This window comes from Gopherus flavomarginatus, chromosome 9 (assembly GCF_025201925.1).
Source record: "Gopherus flavomarginatus isolate rGopFla2 chromosome 9, rGopFla2.mat.asm, whole genome shotgun sequence".
NCBI lineage: Eukaryota > Metazoa > Chordata > Testudines > Testudinidae > Gopherus > Gopherus flavomarginatus.
The window spans coordinates 33346669-33367106 of record NC_066625.1 but is presented as its reverse complement, the minus strand read 5'-3'; the positions used below and the strand labels follow the sequence as shown (position 1 = coordinate 33367106).

The 20438-nt window shown below is 54.6% G+C and overlaps 1 protein-coding gene across 2 annotated transcripts in view; it reads left to right on the top strand.

The window, feature by feature from the left end:
* C9H16orf96 (chromosome 9 C16orf96 homolog) overlaps nucleotides 1–9474 on the top strand; it is a 34020-nt gene extending 24546 nt beyond the window's left edge. For both annotated transcript variants that reach the window (XM_050968201.1, XM_050968199.1), the window contains 7 exons: nucleotides 3189–3307; nucleotides 4409–4471; nucleotides 4586–4681; nucleotides 5767–5923; nucleotides 6267–6366; nucleotides 7004–7093; nucleotides 8282–9474. In XM_050968201.1, coding sequence (XP_050824158.1) covers nucleotides 3189–3307; nucleotides 4409–4471; nucleotides 4586–4681; nucleotides 5767–5923; nucleotides 6267–6366; nucleotides 7004–7093; nucleotides 8282–8421 — 765 coding nt within the window. In that variant the 3' untranslated portion in view covers nucleotides 8422–9474. The remainder of the gene's footprint in view (nucleotides 1–3188; nucleotides 3308–4408; nucleotides 4472–4585; nucleotides 4682–5766; nucleotides 5924–6266; nucleotides 6367–7003; nucleotides 7094–8281) is intronic.
* Nucleotides 9475–20438: the final 10964 nt, after the last annotated feature.

The window sequence follows — 20438 nt, the reverse complement described above, 5'->3', positions numbered from 1 at the left end:
GAGGGAGTGTGCTGCCCCTGCTTTCAAGTCCTGTGCTGATACCTCACTGAGGGATTGTAGTGTGGCGGCCTGGTTCCCAGCTGCCCCGAAGGGGGATGAGCCCCTCCGGACGCTGAAGTGGGTGGAGCCAGTGAAGCTTGTGCCCACCCCCCAGACGTCAGGGCGCAGGACAGGAAGTACAAAAGCCCAACCCCAGAGCTCACTAGAGGCCCGGCTGCCGGAGAAGCCAGACACCTGTGGCCTAGCTCCCAGTTGGGAGACTCCTGCAGCTTGCGGCCAACCCAACGACTGGCCAGATGCTGACCAGACCCCGGAGAAGCTGGTAAACCTGCCGCTGGCAAGTTACCCAGAGGAGCTGCCAAGCCTACCACCCGCCAGGTACCCAGAGGAGCCCATGGTGCTTGACTCCTTGGAAGACTCCGTCCAGATGCAGGTACCTCTAGAGGGGGAGGTAGGAAGTAGGCCGGGGGCAGCCGACCCGAGTCTGGCTGCAGCACATCTAGAGCCAATGTCAGTGTGTTGCGGCCAGGATCTCCACTTATGCAGCAGCGGGTCTTCTGCTGCTGCTGCTAGGGCCCTGGGCTGGGACGCAGTGGAGTGGGAGAGTCTGTGTCACCCCTGCCACCCAACTCGCGGGTGGCCGTCTCCCCGCTCCCTGGTCCTTCGGAGCTAGGACCTGGGCCTGTTATTGAACTGTTTGCTCTGCCCTGCCTGAGGGCCTGAGCCACTGACTGTTCGTTGCCCCATTCTGACCCAGGGCCGGGGCTTGCTAATATTAAACTCTTCGCTCAGCCCCTGCCTGAGGGCCTGAGGTGCTGACTGTTTGCCTACAAGCCGGGCTAATTCCCCGACTCACCGGACCTAAGTAGTGAGGCAGCCTGGTTCCCAGCCACACATGAGGGGGACGAGTCCCGGCCAAACCCCTACAGGGATCCATTCAGCTGGCACAGGGATGGAGAGGGAAGGGCACAGGCCTGGGCTCCATTCTCTAACCACTGCTGGCTGCACTGTGCACTGATGGGCTTATCTGCCCTGCCACCAGCAGCAAGGAACTTTTCCATCTTTGCTTATTGTCTGTCCCAAAACCCCTATTTGGGGTAGGTGGAAATTGCACTTTTCCTTGTTCAGCTTCAGTCCGGACTGACTGATTAGGCTCAGGACTTTGCTGAGGGTTTTGTCTTGTCTTTCCATTGAAAACCCACATATCAAAATATTGTCCATGAAAACTCCATGTGTGTTCGTTAACAGTTCTGTTGTCGTTCTGTGAAAACATTCAGGTGCACTAGCAATCCCAAAAGGTAAACTTCAAATGCAAAATCCCCCAAAAGGTGTGATAAATATACTCAGTTTAGCACTTTCTTTAGCTAAAGGAATTTGCCATAGTCCACTTGAGACATCCATTTTGGAGAATATTGTAGCTCCCTTCACTCTGGGGGGAAGTCATCCCATGTTGGGAGGATATATTTTTCTCTGACAACTGCTTCATTAAGTCTTTCAAGATCCACACGGATTTGTATCTTTCCATTTTTCTTTGTAACCGGTACCAGCGGAGCACACCATGCTGTTGGTTCAGACATTTTCTTGATATTCCAATCCACTCCGTTCTCTTTAACTCATTTTCCACTTTATGAAGTAATGGGATAGAAAGCCTGCCAGTTGTAGGGTTTAGCATTGTGTCTTCAGGTGATTTGTATTGGAGCTTTTTTCAAATTCCAATATCACAAAATATTCCATTGAGTTCTTCCACCTGTCTCACTGGGCCACACTGCGACTGAGAAGGCTTTTACTCTGTGGTCCTTTGATCACATACATTCTGAATACACAGCTTTTGTCTTTGTAAGTTGTTTCTGTGGTGAACTGGCCCTTGCAGTTCACAATACCTCCGGGGCTATTCAGAGCGGTGTCAAGGTACTTCAGCTCTGAAAGGGGTTCAAGGTGATTGTAAGTCCCTTCTGAGATGACTGTCAGATCCTGAGTCAATTTTAAAGTCAATAGTCTTTCCATGAATATTAAGTTTCACTCTCCAGGCAGGTTCTGTATCATCACAAGTGATAGATCCCAGAAGCCATGGCACTTGAGTCAACTCCCTGACTGCTTTTGTGCAGCAAACAGCTGCAAAGTGTCCCTATTTTGTGTCTGTGAGTCTCTGGCTGGACATGGTTCATTTCTTGGGATATGACTTTTTCTACACTGTGTGTACGTAGGCTGGAATTTGACCCTCTTAGCCTGGGAGTTCTCTCTCCTTACCTCAGGGGTTTCATGATAATGACTTTTAACAATCAACTGTGTGTTTATAGCTTCTAAGCTAGTTTCAGGTTTTTCAAGTTGCTCCTGCCTTTGATTCTGCTGTCTGACTAGTTCAGACTGCTTTTCTTATCTGTATAGCTGTAGCTAGGGTTCAATTTTCACGTTCTGCAATCCCAAAATCAGTTTTCAGCTAATACATGCAGAACTCTTATAAAAAATTCAATATTTTTCCATGGTTAATGAATCCTCTGGTGAAAACATGCTCTTTCATAAACCACATTTCTCTGAGGTATAAAGTATGCATCAAACATAGCCAGAACCCTTTCCTAGTCATCTTTGTGCCTGTCTTCAGTAAACTGAAAGGATTTAAAGATATGCTTTGCCTGCTTCCCCAAAGTATAAATTAAAAATGATACCTGTATATCTCCAGTTAACTAGTGGAGCTTTGTAGCAATTTGAAATCTTGCAAAATACTGCTTCCACTGTGAAGGTTTGTCAAAACTGAAGTTCTCTGGGGCATTGAAGAGTGGCATGTTGATGATCTCCTGCAACCTTTGTTGCTTTGTTCCTTCTGTTTGTTCCCCTCTGGCACTAGCTTACTTCTGACACCATGTCATGTACTTCTTGTTTGCAGTAGGTTGCAGGGCTGCTACTAGCAGGTCAGGCTTCTGCATCAAATATGGACTGACTGCAGAGCTTACTTCTCAGAGAGGTACACATCAGATGTGTTCACTATGAGATCCTTTAGTGCTCTGCCAGGTGTGGCTGAGGTTAGCTTAAATAAGGTCTGTTACAGACAGTGCCATCTAATGGCTGAACAGTATAATACAATTTAGCATTCCATTACAGGGAGAGTAAAGTGCAGACTGACAGATGCCTGCTGCTGCTGGCAGGGCTCCTTTCTTGGTCACCAGGCTTCTCTCTCCCCCATCTCTATGCAGTTGGACCACATGGCCCTGGACCCTCTGCGGAAACAGCTGGAGGAAGTGTGGAAATTCATTAAGAAGTATTTGAGTGAGGGCCCCCGCTTTGATGCTGACAGTGCCGCTGGCTTTAAAAGGTGAGTGGGTGAGAGGCAGAGTCCTGTGGAGGGGACTGGAGTATTGGGCCCTCCCTCTGGTTCTACCCTGGAGAGATCACAAAGGAGCAGGTGGGCTGTGCCCTGCCAAGGACTGTGTGGGCAGGCAGCCCAGAGTCAAGGGCTGCACTTTGCTGGATAAAATGGAGCCAAAGGCAGCCAAGTTCATAGAGATGCCGCAAGTGAACCACTAGTCCCAGCAAGCAATGCTGCATCCTGCTGCTAGCCGCCAAATCCTTGCACCCCGATGGAGCCCCTATTGCCTGCTGGGAGCTGTAATCAATTTTGGGCAATTTTAAAGACAAGGGCAGCTGTGAGAGCATTATATACACAGGGGCTTACAGGCAGGACTTCACCAGCCCTGCCATGACCAATGGTCTGGATTCTAGCAGGCTTGTCAGCATCATGTTTGATAGACTCTGGCTTCACAAGCAGTTAGTCACAGACCCTTAGTCATGGGAGATCCTGCTCTCTCCTGAAGCTCAGGATTTAACCTGGCAGCTTGCAAGGTTCTCAGTGAAACTGGAGCAGCTGCTCCACATCCCCTCCAGTTGCCCCCACACACAAGGCCCATGTGTCAAAAGCGAAGGACAGATTGGCCTCCTCAACACCTGCAGCAAATGCTCAGTCTCACCTAGACTGTTTGGAGAATGGAGTTAATGTTTCTCTTTCCTCTGTTACTCATGCCCAAGGCAAGAATCACTAACCTGAGCTCCTGGGGCTGATTCATAGAGGGGGCTCTAGAAAGCCACTCTGGCCAGTTGACAGAGCACTGGGCTGGGGCTCAGGTGACCTGGCTTCTGGTCTTGGCTCTGCTCCTGAACTGCTGGGGGACCTTGAATAAGTGACTTCCCCACTTTGGTTCCTCCTTCCCCTTTGTACAGTGTAAGCTCTTTGGGGGAGGAACTGCCTCTCACTGTACATGTCCAGGGCCCTGATCTCATTTGGGATCTCCAGGTGCTACCATAATGCAAATCAAAATAAATGAGTTTATAAGCTACAGTCAGTGCCACCTGTGAGCTCTGCTATAGGCTACAGCGTAGCATAACCACGGCATAAGGCAAGTCACTGTGTCTGTTTCAGGCAGCTCTTTGAACGAGTGAAGTGCATTTCCTGTGACAGACCCGTGGCCATGATGACTGGGCCGTGAGTATCAAGCAGTGCCCCATTTCCTGCAGTTCTGGCTGAGCCAAGTGAGCACAGGGTGTTTCCACTAGAGGGCACTGTTTGACCTTTTTTCATACTATTACTTTCGTGCAGGCACCTGGTGACGGTCCGAAAAGCAAATCTGCTCTCCCGGCCCCGTCCGGCTAGTGCCAACGGTTACGAGTACCTGGCACTTCAGCAGCGAGCAAGGTGAGCAATTCCCCAGGGAGCTGCAGGTCCCAGCACGGCCAAACCAGCCAGGAGGCTCCTCTCGTGCAGTTGCATCTGACGAGGGACGTGCCATGTACCTGGCTGCTCCTGGGCCTGCATGGCGGACTCCTCACATGCTGCCTGTGTCCTTCCCAGCCCTCTAATTTGGGTGACCGTCTCACCATCTGGCTCGCCAGGGCACCTGAATCAGCCCCTCTCTCACTCTGAAGACCTGCAGTCCCGTTACAGGCTCATGCTAAGCCACTTGCCTCCTTTCAGCGGTGCCCCATCACTGGGTGCTAGATGCTCTCTGCCCTGCTGGGGTCAGGCACCTGGCTCAGCCCTTGTGTCTGGCGAGGCAGGGGCCTGTATTTCAATCCTGTGAGTGACTTGAGCAGGAGTGGAACCGGGTTCCCAGTCCCTGCCACAGGGCTCCTGCACTGCCAGTGGATGTCACTTCTGCAAGACACCTGCCACGGGCAGTAGGTTTACATACCCTTGCTCTTGCATACCCTACTCCAGGGCACTGCTCTGCAGGGCTGACAAGAGAGGAGAGAAGCCGGAACAAATTATCAGGGCTTGGCAGCCCGGAAGGGGGCCCGAGGCCCAGCTTCCCTGGCCCTGTTTAGCCAGTCTGCCCTTGCTGGCGGGCCCGAAAATTTTTTTCACCAGGGCCCAAACCCGCTGTCGCAGCCCTGCTGCTCTGACCTGGGGAGAAACTCCTCACCCACTGGGACTTTAACCAGTTTGTAGAGCTGTCACCTTGCTGCAAGCCTGCCCTCTGCTGGTGCTGACACCCATCAGCAGCCCGAGGGACCGGACACCAGCACCAGCACATCACCCCTGAAGCACCTGGCTTAGCATGAAATTTCTCTCTCTCTTTGGAGCACCAGTTGCTTCTTTCCAGCTCTCTGAAACTCGCTGAGCCAGTCCAAGGGAGCTCCAAGTTCCCAGCAGCACAGGCTGGCTAGATTGCAAGATCCATGCAGGTCCCTGCTCATCTGCTTTCCTCTAGGAGACTGGCTGATTCTTGGCTGGGCAAGGTCAAGGTTCTGCAGCAAACTGCCTGCTTTCTCCTTCCCCAGGGAGCAAGCTGTAGAGGGCAATGATGGGCGGCTCTCCTCCCAGCAGTGCTGGCAATGCCAGGCACATGCTGCCTACCCCATCAAGCGATTGTCCAAGGTGAAGGCTCTTACCACCATGTACCCCTACGGAGACCCGACAGTCCTCACCTATGATAATGTAAGCCAGCCCTTGTTGCCCTGTGTGTTCCCCTCCAATGCTAACCTCAGCACAGCACTTCCCTTAGACCAATTGGCTTGGGGCCACTTCTCCACTGGAGCATCGAGCCAAGGGCCAGCATGGGGAAATGGGGCCACCAGGAGAACCTGCTGGAGGGGATTGATCTGGCAGGGGGGCAGGAAGGGCAGTGGCTGTGGGTGAGAGGGTTAAGGCAGGCAGTGTCGGGAGGTCGGTGGCGGAGGGAAGAGGAAGAGATTAGCAGCAGGGAGGAAGTTGGGGTGCCTGGTGTGAGGAGAGCAATGTTCAGGTGAGATCTCCATGCACATTGTGTTCTTCCTTGCAGAGCGAAGTGGATATCCTGGGCATCAACGGAGTTCTCTACAAGGGCAGGGTGAGCTCACAGCCGGCAAACCAGAGTGTCTCTCTGGAGAAGGAGTTCTCAGGTTGGTTGGAGGGGCAGCTCCTCTGGCAGATGGTGTGGGACAGCTGGGGCCACTTGCATTTTTAGAGTGGAGATGCGCAGATGACCCCACCCCTGGAATGCAACGCACTAGCTCCTGGCACTCGAGCTACTCCGCCCAAAATGGAGCATTGCATGCTGGGATCTGTAGTCAGCATGGGTGCCCCTGAAGATGAAGGGGGCTGCAATCAGCTCCATTGTATACACGTTCTAAGTGGCCTTAGTGGGTTCCCAGTGCAGCCCCCTGGACTGGGCAGTTTGGGCGCCGCGGGGTACCTGATGGACATACGCCATGTGCCCAGCCTGACTGAGTGAGGCCATGAGGCATGAGCAGAGCAGAGGAAAGGTGCTGTGGGGAGTGTCATGTGGACAGCAACTCAGACATTCCCATGGGGGCTTCACATGAATCCCTGGCCTCACCCTGCTCCATACACACGGAACCAGAGCGCAAGATGGCTGCTCAGAGGTGAGATCTCCTCCTGGTAGCCATGCACCCCCAGTCTTGCTCTGTCCTGGGGATATCCCTGCTGGGCTGGCCTCCCTGCACTCCCCGTACTGCTTGGACACGGCTTTGGCCTCTTGCCATGCTAACCGGTCTCTTTCAATTCTTCACTCTGCAGAAGCAAAGACCCCCCGGCCACCCTCCAAACATGGGATGGAAAGGACCCGCTCTGCCACCTATGGCAGCCACTATGTATCACCCTATGCATGTGAGTGCTGGTGTCCCTGCAGGGTGGCATTCCGAGGGGCTGGCCAAGGCCTGCCTCTCCTGGCTAGCATTTAGAGCGGCTCCTGGCTCCAGAGCTCTGCTCTGAGTGCACAGTGAGATACGTGCCTGTGATGGCAGGGGGAGTGCATCTGGCAGGCTCATGACATTGGGAACAGCCAGGGTCACACAGCGCGACACCATTCTTGTGTACTAGCCTGCACACAAGCTGTGTAGAGTCGGGGAATGCAGGCGGAGGGAGCCAGGCATGGGCAAGGGGCAGTAGGAAAGACCTGATGGATGGGGGCGTGACATTCTCTGGAGATGTGGCAGTGGCTGCAGTGCAGAAGGCTCTCGCACCAAGGGAGTGGGGGATTGTGGGGAGGGTTGTGCAGCAGCGCAGGGTGAGTGTGTGCTGGATGAGCAGAGGCAGCAGGGAGGAGACTAAAGGGAGGAGGGGCAGGGTCTGGAGACAGTCTGGAGCAAATCCAGGAGCGAGTCTGTAACTATGCAGGGTCGATCTGAGCTTCAGAGACTTGCAGGCAGTGGAGAGGAGAGTGAGCTGCTAGGCCAGCCAGCCAGCTTGCTGCCCTGGAGCAGCACAGAGCTCCAGCCGCCCTTGGCCAGTGGCCGGCATACCCCGCTGGGGATGTGGGTCTCCCAGGTGGACCTGGTGGCTGCCATCCTTGTCGATGTCAGGGGGTGAGGTTGGCCAACCCAGCATCCATGACATGCACAGTGAGTGCCTTGCCATGGTGCCAGGCAGCTCCTGGTGGTGAGAGTGGTGTGGCTGTACCAGCTGCACGCGAGGCCGCCAGAGGAACCCTGCTGAAGTCAGCGTTAAAGAGGGAGCAGGAACCAGGCCCTGGCTCTAGCTCGCAACAGCCATCACATCACTGTGGGCTCTGGCCCACTCAGCTCATTGTCCCCTGGGCAGAGTCACAGCTGAGTGAGAGGAGGCAGATCCCTGGAGCCTCCACACAGCATCCCCTGTGGACCAGCTCCACCCTCTACCCCAAGTTGCCAGGGAACTTGGGGGTGGGCAGTCTTCTCTGTCTCACCCCCTTGAACTCCAGGGGTGGCTATAAAGCATCCCCTTGCTGGCTGGTAGCCATGACTCCCTGGGCCTGGGGGTGCCTTGAGTCACCCAGCTAATGGGCTGAGTGTGTTTTCTTCCCTCCATGTTTTGCAGCCTCTGTCGTCCGGATGAAGGCCACGTCCACAGGGAGCAAGTCGCAGCTTGCCCACGAGCTGCTGGCCTGCACTGTGCGGGTGAAGACCGAGCTCCCCCCGGGACAGCTGCCAAGCGAGGGCGGGGTGGCCGGCCTGTGAGCCACAAGGGACTGTGGCAGCTCCACAGACCCTGCCCCCCCCTTCCTTTACCCACCATTCCTTGTGTAAATACTGTGCTATGTCGCTACGCAGGATGGCCATCGCCAGGCGTTCCTGCAGAACATGGCCGTTGGACGGCACCACCAGCAGGCCAGACCCACTGTCTCCCTTACAACCGGGCCAACGAGAGGGGTTTCTGCTGGGCAGGGCATGCTCCATGCAGCAGGGACTCACCAGCCATCAGCTTCACCAGGAGCTCTGCTGGGGGCAGCCATGCGGGGGGCAGGATGGGGGCTGGGAGGGCTGCCCCTGGCCGCATGTGTCACCTCGTTATAATCTCTGCATTAACACAGAGTCACAGCCAGGATCCACAAGGCACAGCGGGACCCCTGGGGCAGAGCTGAGCCAACCGCCCTACCAGCAGGATTCCCTAGGCCATGGGAGCTTGTGACGAGTCCCAAAGGCTGCCTTGCTCAGGGGCCTGTGGCTAGCTTGCCTGTTGAATCATTATAATGATCACCCAGGCCCAGATGTGTTGCATTGAGGTCACAGGAGCTCCTCTGGATCTGCAGTGGGAGATCTCTGGTCCTTACACAGCTGGTTTGCCTCCCTCCATCACCCTTAACTGGGTTCCCAGGAGAATTCCCTCCCTCTGTCCTGCCACCACCAGACCAGCAGGCTCCTGCTACGTCACTTCCAGGGCCCCATACGGCTCCAACAAACTGGGTCCCTCCACCAGGTGCAGCAGTCCTGGCACATGAGGATATGAACCTCCAGCGGGGTGCATCACTACATAGCTCACCTTGATCCACGAGGCGCTAAGGCCTGGGGTTCTGAACAAGAGCCCGAGCATGGCAGCATGTGCAGGCCTCCACCAGACAGCGCCAGCTCGGCTTGCTGCGCCTGGACCTGTCCGCTCTCCAGATCCAGCAGGGACCCTTTGGTTTAGCCTGCAAACACACTCCCCCTTTCCCTCCCAGCACTGAGCTTGGAAAGCAGGTGCCCCGGAGCTGCTGGCTGCCCTCGCAGCTGTGCATTCACAACAGACTAACTTAAGGAACTCCATAAAGTTTTCACTTTTCTAAGTGGCTTTAGGTGGGATCATTTCTTGCTGGTACCGAGGCGAGAGCCTCACTGCGGGTGGGGACAGGTTACTGATCACATGCTCACTGAGGCCTGGGCGCTGGGCCAAAGGGCATGAGGGATGGCTGGGGACATCTCCTCATACCATGAGTATCACCTTGCGTCCTACACCTGCAGAGCCGTTGGGGCCAACACTGACCTTGTTTATACCAGAGTAAATCCCAAAGTGACAGGAGTTACACCAGCATGAGATCAGTGGCCAGCCCTTTGTCTCGAGGTCAGAGGTTCTCATCCAGCCCAAGCATGGCAAGAGAAAAGCTGTTCCCACTTTGCAGCTTTGTGCTAGCCTTGGTCCATCTCGTAGTATTCAGTGAGGCCAAGGACAAGAAAGCTGTGGTGGCAGAGCAGTGAGGCACATTGGTGCTGTCCCTGTTTTGTGGCCTGAGAGGGAGCGTATCAGTCCAATGCCGTGTTCCCCCTACACACTGAGGAAGGCATTTCTCTGGCTGCAATGGTTTGAAATCACTAGACTCTGTCTCTCCTATCTGGGACTAGTTCTGCCTTTGCTTACACTCATGTACCCCAACTGTCCCCCCATTATGGGTGGGGGAGAAAAGGTGGAGACAGGTGAAGTGACTTGCCCAGGGCTGTAAGGAGGAGTTGGTGGGAGCAGTGGGATTAGAATGCAGGCGATTCTGGCTCCCAGGCATCTGCACAGCCCTGCACTTCTGAGAGAACGGCATGCTCTTGCCCACCAGTCAAGCCTGCAGTGTTGGTGCCTGTAGCTAGGGAAAGCTAGCTGGGAAAGACTGAGAGCACTTGAATCTGGAGGGGTTGTCCCTGAGAGGGAACCGAGAGCTTGGTCCTCCAAAGCAACGTAACAGAGCCCCATGGAGCAGAGTCTGTGGCCAGTGTCGCGGTGCATTGGGCTATGAGATCTGGTCCTGGAGCAATGCCAGCACCAATGCATGCAACGAGTGGCAGCAGCATTGCTGAGGTGCAGAAGCACTGATATTTAATGCTGGGCTCCCTCTGACAGAGCCAAGGCACACATTGTTCTGGGAACAAGTGTCCTTGTCAAGCAAACACAGAGAGCAAAAGACAACAGGACGGCCATGCAGTGCGTCCCTGCCAGCCACTGGCAGCGTGTCAGGCCTACGCCCGCACAGAGTGGAATCGCATTTATAAAATTCAGCCTGGCAAGTGGCACCTGTTGTGCGAAGTGTGGGCACCATCAGTGTCACTTCTGGCTCAGCCAGAGCCTCTCTGAAGCACTATGGCCTGGTGGTTCAGGCACTGGCCTGGGGGAGCCCTGGGTGCAAGTTCCTGTACTGCCTGGTTCTGAGTGGCCTGGGATAAAAAAAATCTGCTCTGAGACAGGCAGAGCAGGGCCTTGAAGCTGGCTCCCCCCTCCTGCCTTCCAGGACATTTCAACACAATCCTGACCCATTTCACAACAGAGCAAGGGGTTGAGGTTGGTCCAATGAGGCGCCAGGTTTATATAATTTTTGGTGGTGTCCAGAACAGGTCCAGCAGAGCCATCCAGTCCATAGGACGGACCGGGGCAACTGCCCTTCCCCTGCACTATGGAATGGGTGGGAAGAGGTGGCGCCTTGGAGGAAGGGGCGGAGTGGGGCCAGGAGAGACCAGAGGCAGGAAGAGGTGGAGTGGAGCAGAGCAGGGCAGACTGGGGCCGGGTCACTTGCTGCTGCGGGCGCTAGGCTCCCCACCCCCAGCTAATCCCCCAGGCTGCCCTGGACTCCATGTCCCCCTGAAGTGCAGGGCCCGGGGCGGTTGCCTCGGTCCGTCCTATGGATGGGATGGCTCTGAAAATCTAAGCCCAAACATTGGTGGAGCTGGGCCCACATTCCTGAATATTGGTGGAGCACAGGCACCACAGGCCCATATAACTCGCAACCGATGAAGGCACTGGGTTGCAGCGGTTATGGTGAGCACCTCTGACCTGCTGTTAAAAGTCCCGTCGATGGTGCTGCCCACCTAAGGCAGGCTAGTCCCTACCTGTTCTGACACCGCGCTGCGCCCCGGAAGTGGCCAGCAGCAGGTCTGGCTCCTAGGCATGGAAGCCTCTGCCCTCAGGACCAGCTCTGCACTCCCATTGGCTGGGAACCCCCACTGCACCGCTGACCGGGAGCTACACACAGTAAGCCCAAGACCCAACTCCGTGCCCCAATCCTCTGCCCCAGCCCTGAGCCCCACTCCAAACCCGGATTCCCTTCCTGCACCCCAAACCCCTCATCCCCAGCCCCACCCCAAAGCCTGCAACCCCAACCCAGAGCCCTGACCTCCTCCCACATCCCAACCCCTTGCCCCAGCCCAGAGCCCCCTCCCACACCCTGAACCTCATTCTCAGCCCCACCGACAGCCCTCACCCCTGCACCCCAACCCTCTTCCTAAGCCCTGAGCCCCTCCCACACCCAAACCCCTCATCCTCAGCTCCATTGGGTCATGGGCATGAACAATTTTCTTCAACTGGGTCACCAGAAAAAAAAGTTTGAAAACCATAGGGGGCAGCGATACCCTGGAAGGCCCAGCTAAGTACTTGTACCCTCGCTAATCTAGCCCTCAGCATAGTGACGCATCCCCTCTCCCAACAGTCCTGCACCCCCACATTATGTGATGGGTAATCTTTAATATACAGGGGGGAAAATTACACCGAGATGCCTTAAAAAATATTCACTGCTGCCTAATATGCCAGGCATGTGGGGCAAAGCAGCCCTGCTGTGCTGTCCCATGGTGCCCTGCTGCAGAGCCAGCAGCCCAGCAGAGTAGAGCCCAGCAGCGAGGAGGGGAAGGCCAAGTGACACTGATTTTAGGTACCTCGTCCCGCCAGTGCCCAACCTGAGACATGGCACGCTGGTTCCCAGAGGCACTAAGCACCTGCTGTCTCCCTTGACTTCAGCTGGGGTTGGGCTTCCCCCACACCCTGAGAAATCAGGCAGCCCGAAAGCAGAGATGGCCCAGAATAAGAAACCCTTAAGCCATGTGGGGAGCACCAGGCAGCCTAGGACCTTGCCTACAGTAGGAAAGCAGGTGCGGATTTCCGTCGAGTTCACTGGAAATGAGGCGTGTGTTTACAGTCAGTTCAAAGTCACCTGGGCAGTCAAATGAAAAGGAATTGGATTAATGTCATGGCCAGGTCATGGGCAGCCAGTCCAGTAGTCAGAGTCCACAGTCACGAGATGGGAGCCAAGAGTCAGCTGGGTCAGGCTAGCGGGAGATCAGAACTACAAGTCAAGAGCCAGAGGGTCAGAGGCAGGTGACAAACTGGAGGTCAGGAACCACAATCAGATGCCAGACGTCACGTGGGGCCAGGGTGCCTGGAAGTCAGGCCAGGGAAATAGGCACTGGAAACACAAAGCACACAGTCCAGAGCAGGGTGGAGCCCAGATGCTCGGACAGTTTTCTGTTCTTGCTGCTGGCTTAAGTAGGGCCAGCAGGCCAATTAGCTGCTCTGGGACTCTTCCAATAGGATCTCGGGGGCAGAGTCTTAAACTGGGGCTTGGCTTCATGGGTCCTAGGTAAGTGGTTGTCAGCAGGCTGCTAGATGGAGGGTTGAAGCATGGCTGCTCCTATAGACTCGGGTTCAAGACCCAGGAGTCATGACATCAACCCCTCCCCTAGGGGCATCCCTTACCAGGCAATGTTGGTCCAGGTTTCTCAGGGGCACTCCTATGGAAGACGTGAACCAGGGCAAGAGCATGAACATTTTCAGCTGGCTCCCAAGTGTGTTCCTCTGGGATGTAACCTTCCCAATATATGGGACCGGGGACTGGGCTAGTGGTCACAGCTGAGGTCTGACCACCAGGGATTGCAGTTGCCAAGAAGGAGTTGGAAGAATCACAAAAGCCAGGTCCCATAAGCAAGAATCAGGATCAGAGTCAGGCCAGGATTGGAGATCAGAGGCTAGAATCAGGAGGCAAGGTCAGAGTCAGGCTGGTGTCAGAGACCGGAGATCAGGCAAAGTCTGGTGTTGCAACAGGCCAGAGTTTGTGTGGTTGCCCAGAAAACTTCAGGCAACCCTGTGGTTTAATATGGCAGTTGGCCAATCAGCAGGCTACAGGGTACCATCAATCTGGGTGTCTTGGGTGGTACTTCCTGTGGCACCTCCTCTCCACAGTGCCCCCAGCTGTGCTTCCATGCAGTCTCCTGGTGGCACTGTGGGAACATCAGCTGTCCCAGGTTGTACAGACCCAGATTCTAGTCCCCCAATCCTTACATAACTCTCCTCTGGGTGGGTGCTGGGCCTGGTTTATCTGGGTGATCTTGATTAAACCTTTCTACCAGGTCAGGAGCATGGACAGAAGGTTCCTAGGAGCACTTTTCAGGACCATAGCCTTCCAGTTGATTGGATAATACAGTTTCTCCCTCTAGAGTCAAGGATAGCCCCTTTACACATTTCCAAACTGGTCCTTAAGCTCCTCCTGGATATGGTGAATTTGCTGGATCCAGTTGGCAACTGCAGGGTTCAGGGAGACTGCTGGCAAGGCTGGGTGGAAGCGAGAGTGGAAACCATAACTGGCAAAGAAGGGACTGTGCATTGTTGTATGAGACCTCAGCATACAGAAGGAGGAAGAACCAGTTGACTTTATGGTAGTTGACAACGCTTTTCAGGTATTGCTCTACTACATGGTTTACCCTCTCTGGCTGCCCATTTGTCTGGGGATGGTATGTGGAAGAGGTAAAAGCATGAATGTTGATTAGCCAGAGCACTTCAGCATGAGACAAATTGCGGGCCTCAGTTTGAGGTGATACAGTCTGGAAACCCATGAAGACAGACTACATGATCAGTCAAGAACACTGAGGCCATCAGAAGTTCAGGGTGATTTAGGCCCAGAGTCTAGACAGGATCTCCAGAGGTACTAGGGTGCCAAAGGGCTTAGCACGTGGCATCTTGGTGCATGCACACAGCTCACAAGTTAGCTGTCCTGGACTGACTTTGGCTTGCATACATGGCCATCAGAAGAAATGGGAAGCCACGTGGAAGGTCTTAAGGTAGCTAAAGTGGCCTGCCAATGGAGGGTCATGACAGAGATGGAGCACTTCTAGCTGGGGGTGCCCTGGTGGAATGTATATGCACCCATCGAGGTAGGTTATCTCATCCTGTGTGGAGTGTTGCATCTTGGTTCTGGCTTTTGTTTGCTCAGACTGTTCTGTCACCTCCTGGACTAACGGATTGCCCTGCGAAGTGGACCAGATTAGATCAAGCAAGTCTTGGTGTAGTGTGGCACTGAGAACATTACAAGGTTTTAGGAAACAGGGTGGTTCTTGGCTAGGCTACTCACCCTCTTGGTAGTATTACCCCTTTTGAGATAAGGCATCAGCTTTCCCATTCCTGGTTCCCAGGGCAATAGGTGATGACAAAAATCAAACCGAGGGAAGAATAATGCCAACCTGAGCTGTTTTGGTTCAAGGCTCATGCCTTCCACAGATATTCAAGGTTCTTATGGATGATGAACAATGTTCCCAGGGAGGCATTCCAGTCTGTTAACACCAGGCTGCCCTGCTCCAGCAGTGGGGAGGTCCATTCCAGCACTTCTCCATTAAGCAAATTGATTACTAGTCCCACCCTGGCCTGGTCAGTTGGATACATTCGAGGGCGGAGCAGGAAAGGAAGACTGCATTGGTTCAAGAATCCCAACATGGCTCCCATCAAGACATTCGGGTAGTGATAACATGGGGCTTGGGTCAGAGGGTAGTGGCCCAGCCTGGGCCTGGAGCACAGAATTTTCCTCGCGGAACCATGCTAGCTGCTTGCAGAGTGTCTGATTTTCTGCTAGGAGATGTGTCATTTGGGACTGCAGCAGATAGTTCTTGGAGTTGCACAATCCACTCCTGGGGATCCAGTACCCCATGGGATACAGCGGGTGATGGCAGACCTGCCCCTTCCATATCTCTGTCAAGGGGCTCCCATAGAGTGGATGAAAAGCGGGTCTGGACAAACTGTAAGGGACTGGCGCATAGGCGGTCTGAGCTGGCGGTCACAGCTAAGGTGAGGTCTGCCCACCAGGGATGGTAGTTGTTGGAGGAATTGCAAGAGCCAGGTCCCATAAGCAAGAGTTAGGGTCAGAGTCAGGCCAGGGTTGGAGACTGGAGATCAGAGGCAGTACCAGCCTAGAATCAGGGTCAGAGTTGGAGACCAAGTGAACTCTAGTGTTGCAGCAGGCCAAAGTCTGTGTGATTGCCCAGACAACTTCCCAGGGCATCCCCTGGGGTTAAATAGGGCAGTTGGCCAATCAGAGGGCCACAGGGTACCATCACTCTGGGTTTCTTGAGTGGTACATCCTGCAGCATCTACTTTCCAGAGTGCCCCAGCTGTATCTTTACAAGGTCCCCTGATGGTGCTGTAGGAACATCAGTTGTCCGAGGCTCTGTAGACTTGGGTTCTAGTCCCTAGGACCTTACATCAGGTACCTTGATTGATCTTAGAATCAAGGACTTCATGACCAACATAATCTTGCTGACCTTGCACTGATGGGAGCAGTGATTGGACTCTATGGGGATGTGTTCTCAGTGTAGGGCTTTAGAAGTGAGAGGAGGAATACAGGGTGGACTCTAAGTGATCAAGGGAGCTGGAGCTTGAAGTTAATTGGGTTGTTTTGTTGCCAAATCTGGTACAGGCTGAGAAATTGATAGTTTCATTTCATGAGAGGGTGTGTCCATGTGGAGGTGTTCTGTAGAAAGCCATAACTTTTGTCTTACAGCGTAGGCAAGGCCTTGTTGTCTTTGCTTGTCTGCTTGCTTTTCGTAGCCCTCCTTTGCCTTCTCAAGGTGTCCCTTCACCTCCTCTTGGATGTGATGGATGTGTTGTACTAGGTCTGAGGCTAATGGGTTGTGGGAGGATGTGGGTTGTTGTGGGTGAAATCGGGAGAGGTAATGATAATTGACAAAGAAAGGGATGTGGCCTGTGGGTGCATGGTCTGCATTATTAAATGAAAATTTGGCATACGGTAACAGTGAAGCCCAGTCGTTCTAATGATGGCTGGTGTAACATTGTACGCATTGCTCTAGGATCTGGTTGTTTCTGTTTGGCCATTTGACTGAGGGTGGTAGGCAGAGGACAGGTGTACATAGATGCCTAATAGATGTACGGCCTCATGTCAGAAGCACCTAGTAAATTGGGGCCCCCCTTCAGAGGTGACATGATTTGGGAGGCCATGAAGAAGGCCTACATTGTTTAGCCAGAGCCGGGTGGATTCCCCAGTGGAGGGTAAACCCATGCAGGGAATGAAGCGGGCCATTTAGAAAAGTGATCTACTGCTGTCAGGATGGTCATGAAACCACTGGATTCCAGTAGTTCCACCACAACATTCAAGGAAGTGGTTCCCAGGGCCAAGGTGGGGTGTCCAGAGGTTGGAGGAAAATTCAGGGTCTCTGGTGTGGGCTATGGTGCGGGCACACACTTGGCAGGAAGTGACAAGTCTCTATTGTGGAGCTCATCTAGGGCCATCAGAAGTACCAGGATGTCAGTTGGGTTTTATATCGCTCCAAGTGTCCTGCTAGGGTGGAGTTGTGGCCCAGTTGAAGAACGCCACTCTCGCAGGTCCTGGAGGGACAGAGATGTGTTCCTGTACGAATGTGATTCCCTCCCAGGTGTCCTGCGGTTTTCAGTCAATGGCCATCTCGGTGGATGGAATTCCAGAGATTAATTCTCCCTAGAATTAATAAAGTTGCACTTGTTCAACTTCACCTGCATTCAGTGTCACAAAGTTATGAATGAAACAGGAACCCTTGGGTTCAGCCCAGATTCCAAGTGCATCCTGCTATCTACACTCCCCTGCAGTCTCTACTGGATAGAAGACAGTGTTGCTGTTTCTCTTTAACAGCCATTGTGCCATCCCCCAGAGGTGGTAGCATTTCAGTGGTGGGTGAAGCGACTCTGATCTGTAGAGTGCTTTGGGGAGCTTTCAGCCTAAAAGTGGATGGGCGTATGGAGGGCGGGCCTTTCACCAGCAGAAGGAAGGCAGTAGGCCTCATGGATGGTATTGTTGGTAGGGCTGGCGTTTATTTTAGCAACACACAAAAAAAGAGATTGAATTATTAATGAGAGTCCACAACTACTGTAGTAGCAGTATTGTTACAGCCCGGGGAGATGCCGTGGCAGGGCCCCTTGGAGTGACAGTACCCCCTGGGAGCAGGAGAAGAACCAGGGCCCAGGATAGGTGTGAAAGGAGGGGGCTGGGCATGCAACTAGTAAGTGAATCCAGACAGAAGGGGAATCAGAAGATTCTCCCAGCGCTGCTGGCAGGGCAGAGACAGTGCTAGCCCATTGGGGACCCCAAGCAGAAATATGTTTGTCCCTCCTCACACACATCATACACTAAAAAAGTGAATAGGGGGCCCCCTTGAACTGCTCGGGGCCCTAAGCCATTGCTAAGTCTCCTCATGCCTAGCGCTGGGTCTGTGGCCAGGAGTGGAGGCTGGACTGGAGCTGTGCATCCTGGGCCTGGCTCAGAGGGATCCCCATGCTGTAGGTGATGTGCTGGGAACCCCAGTGCTACCCACGCCAGTAACATGGCACTGACCTGGCTGTGCGCCCTCCCCTGGGGGAATGGAAACTGGGGGGTGCAGGTTGGGTTCAGCATGGGCAGGAAGCTGGCCCTCCCCCTAGCCTGTTTTCTTGCCCTCCTCCATGCCCTGCCACCCAGGGCAGGTGCCTTCTCCGGCTGGAAGCCAGTCCCTTTCACGCTGCTTCTCTGCCTTGGAGACCTCACGGCTGGCCCTGAGCACGAGAGAAGCCATGGCTTAGGGTTTCACTGTGCCAACTGCTGGCAGTGGGACCAGCATGGGAGGGTTGGGCCATTCTGGTGGCCAGCCCCGGGAGGCATTACCGTGCCCTGGACCATGAGGGTGGACCTGGAGCCTGCCAACTAACCTGGAGACTCTGCATGTAAAGTGGTCACATCCTAGCACATCGGCATATGGCAGCCTGCTGCTGAGCCCGGACACCATCCCTCAGTGGGATGGATCTATGGGCAGTCCTGCCCAGCCAGTGGGCTACGCCACATACACTGATACCCCATGAGGTCCACAAAGTGGCTAAAGAGGAGGGTTGGGGGTGCTCAGAGCAGCTGGCATTGAGCTGTCAGCTTACAAATCTGCTTCCAGTGCAGCTGGGCATCTGTTTCCTGCACTGTGCAAGCCCCACCTAGCCTGGGCCCATTTTCTGTCACTAAGAGAACTAAAATGGGAGCACAAGCACCTGCTTCCCGAGCCAGCTGCCACACTGCAGAGGGAGCAGGGCTCTGAGGGCATTGGGAGCAGAAGAAAGACAAGGATGGCATGGGAAAAGCTAGCTTCTTCCAAGGGCTGGGCGTGGAAGGATGGAGCTCAAAGATGTTGAATGGGCACAGAGCTTCCTCTGCTGGCAGTGCCAGCTCGTGCCAGGCGTCAGGCATTGAAGAGGGATGTGCCTGCACTTGCGGTGGTCTCATCCAACACACCAAAGTTGGTCACTCCTGCTGACGTGTCCCAGGATCATGTAGGAAATGCCAGCACGGACCCTCCGTCGATTCCCCATCCCTGCATCCTGCAGGATGACCTTCCTGGGAGGGCTGCCAGCTGCTCAGGGCAGAACCAGAGGATGGTGGGACAGATGTGGCCCATGCCACGGACCAGTCTTACATGAGGGGACAGCATGAGGGACCGTCTCACTCCTGCTGCACATGACCACTTCTCCTCCTGACTGCCAGCCCTAGGGCCCACACAGAGCTGACTGCGGGCTCTGCCCTCTGTGCCCATGTGCATACACACTGTCACCTCCCAACGCCAATGCCCTGTGAATGAAATCTACTGAAATCCCTTCTGAGATCCCCTGCCACATGGGTCCACAGCAGGACAGATCCTACAGCAATGGGCACAGCCAAAGGGCCAGTGCAGAGATCCACCAAAGCAACCATGCATTGGGCTGCAGACACAGAACTCCCAAGAGCTGTATGGAGCCTGCAAATGGTCCCATGGGTGATGCTGGGTTGGGCTTCTCCCCATCCCTGCCCCAAGGCCTGTCTGGGCTAGAGCATCTTCTCCTTTCCAAGCCATTTTCCAGATCCTCCCATACATTTGACCCAGATAACACGGGCAGCCTCTGGGCCAGAGCACTGACCCCAAGCCCCCAATCAGCACTGCCCCTCAACCAGCTAGAATGGGCTAAGTTCCTTGACTCTCTGGCAGGCCAAGAAAGCTGCAGCAATTTGGGTAGAGAAGTCCTGGTTTTGAGGCCTAACTCCAGGCCATTGTTGGGGGGAAGGGGCATGCTGGACATGAGGAGTTCTGGTCCTGCCCAGGGAGCTGTGCCACTGGCTGCTCCCCAGAGACCCATCCTGCTGCCAGGACATGCCTCATGCTGAGCCTGTTGCTGGAGGGAGCTCTGAGAAAACCGAGCAGCATGCCCCACTCTGCTGGGGTGTGTCATAGCCCAGCCATGCTTTTTTACCCATCAGCCCCCCAACATGCCAGCCCCAGCCCCTGCGGATGTGCTTAGCCCATCCTGCGCTTCCAGCAGCCACTACACCTGGAAGGATCAGTGCACTGGCTACTGCCACAGCCAGAGTCCAGGTCCTCCTGCCTCCAACTCCGTACCCTGTCTCCCACGTCAGACCCACGGCATCAGCACTGAGCAGGCTATGCATAGCCATGTCCCAGCAGTTACCCACCACCCCTGGCTTCCACAGGACAGAGCACTAAGCAGCTCAGATATCTGCATCTCACTCACAATCCCATGGGGTTCATTGTTTCAGACACTCCAGCTTTCACTCCTGGCCACCAGTCTGTCCCCCCTTCGCCCCACTGATTGCTCCTATCCAGGGCCTCGGCCAATGTCCTGACTGATCGAGGGATGCCAAATGCCCGTGCTGCTCAGTGCTGGCGAGGCAGCACCCTCATACGAGGCATACAAGCAGCTTTGGCTAATGCTCTGC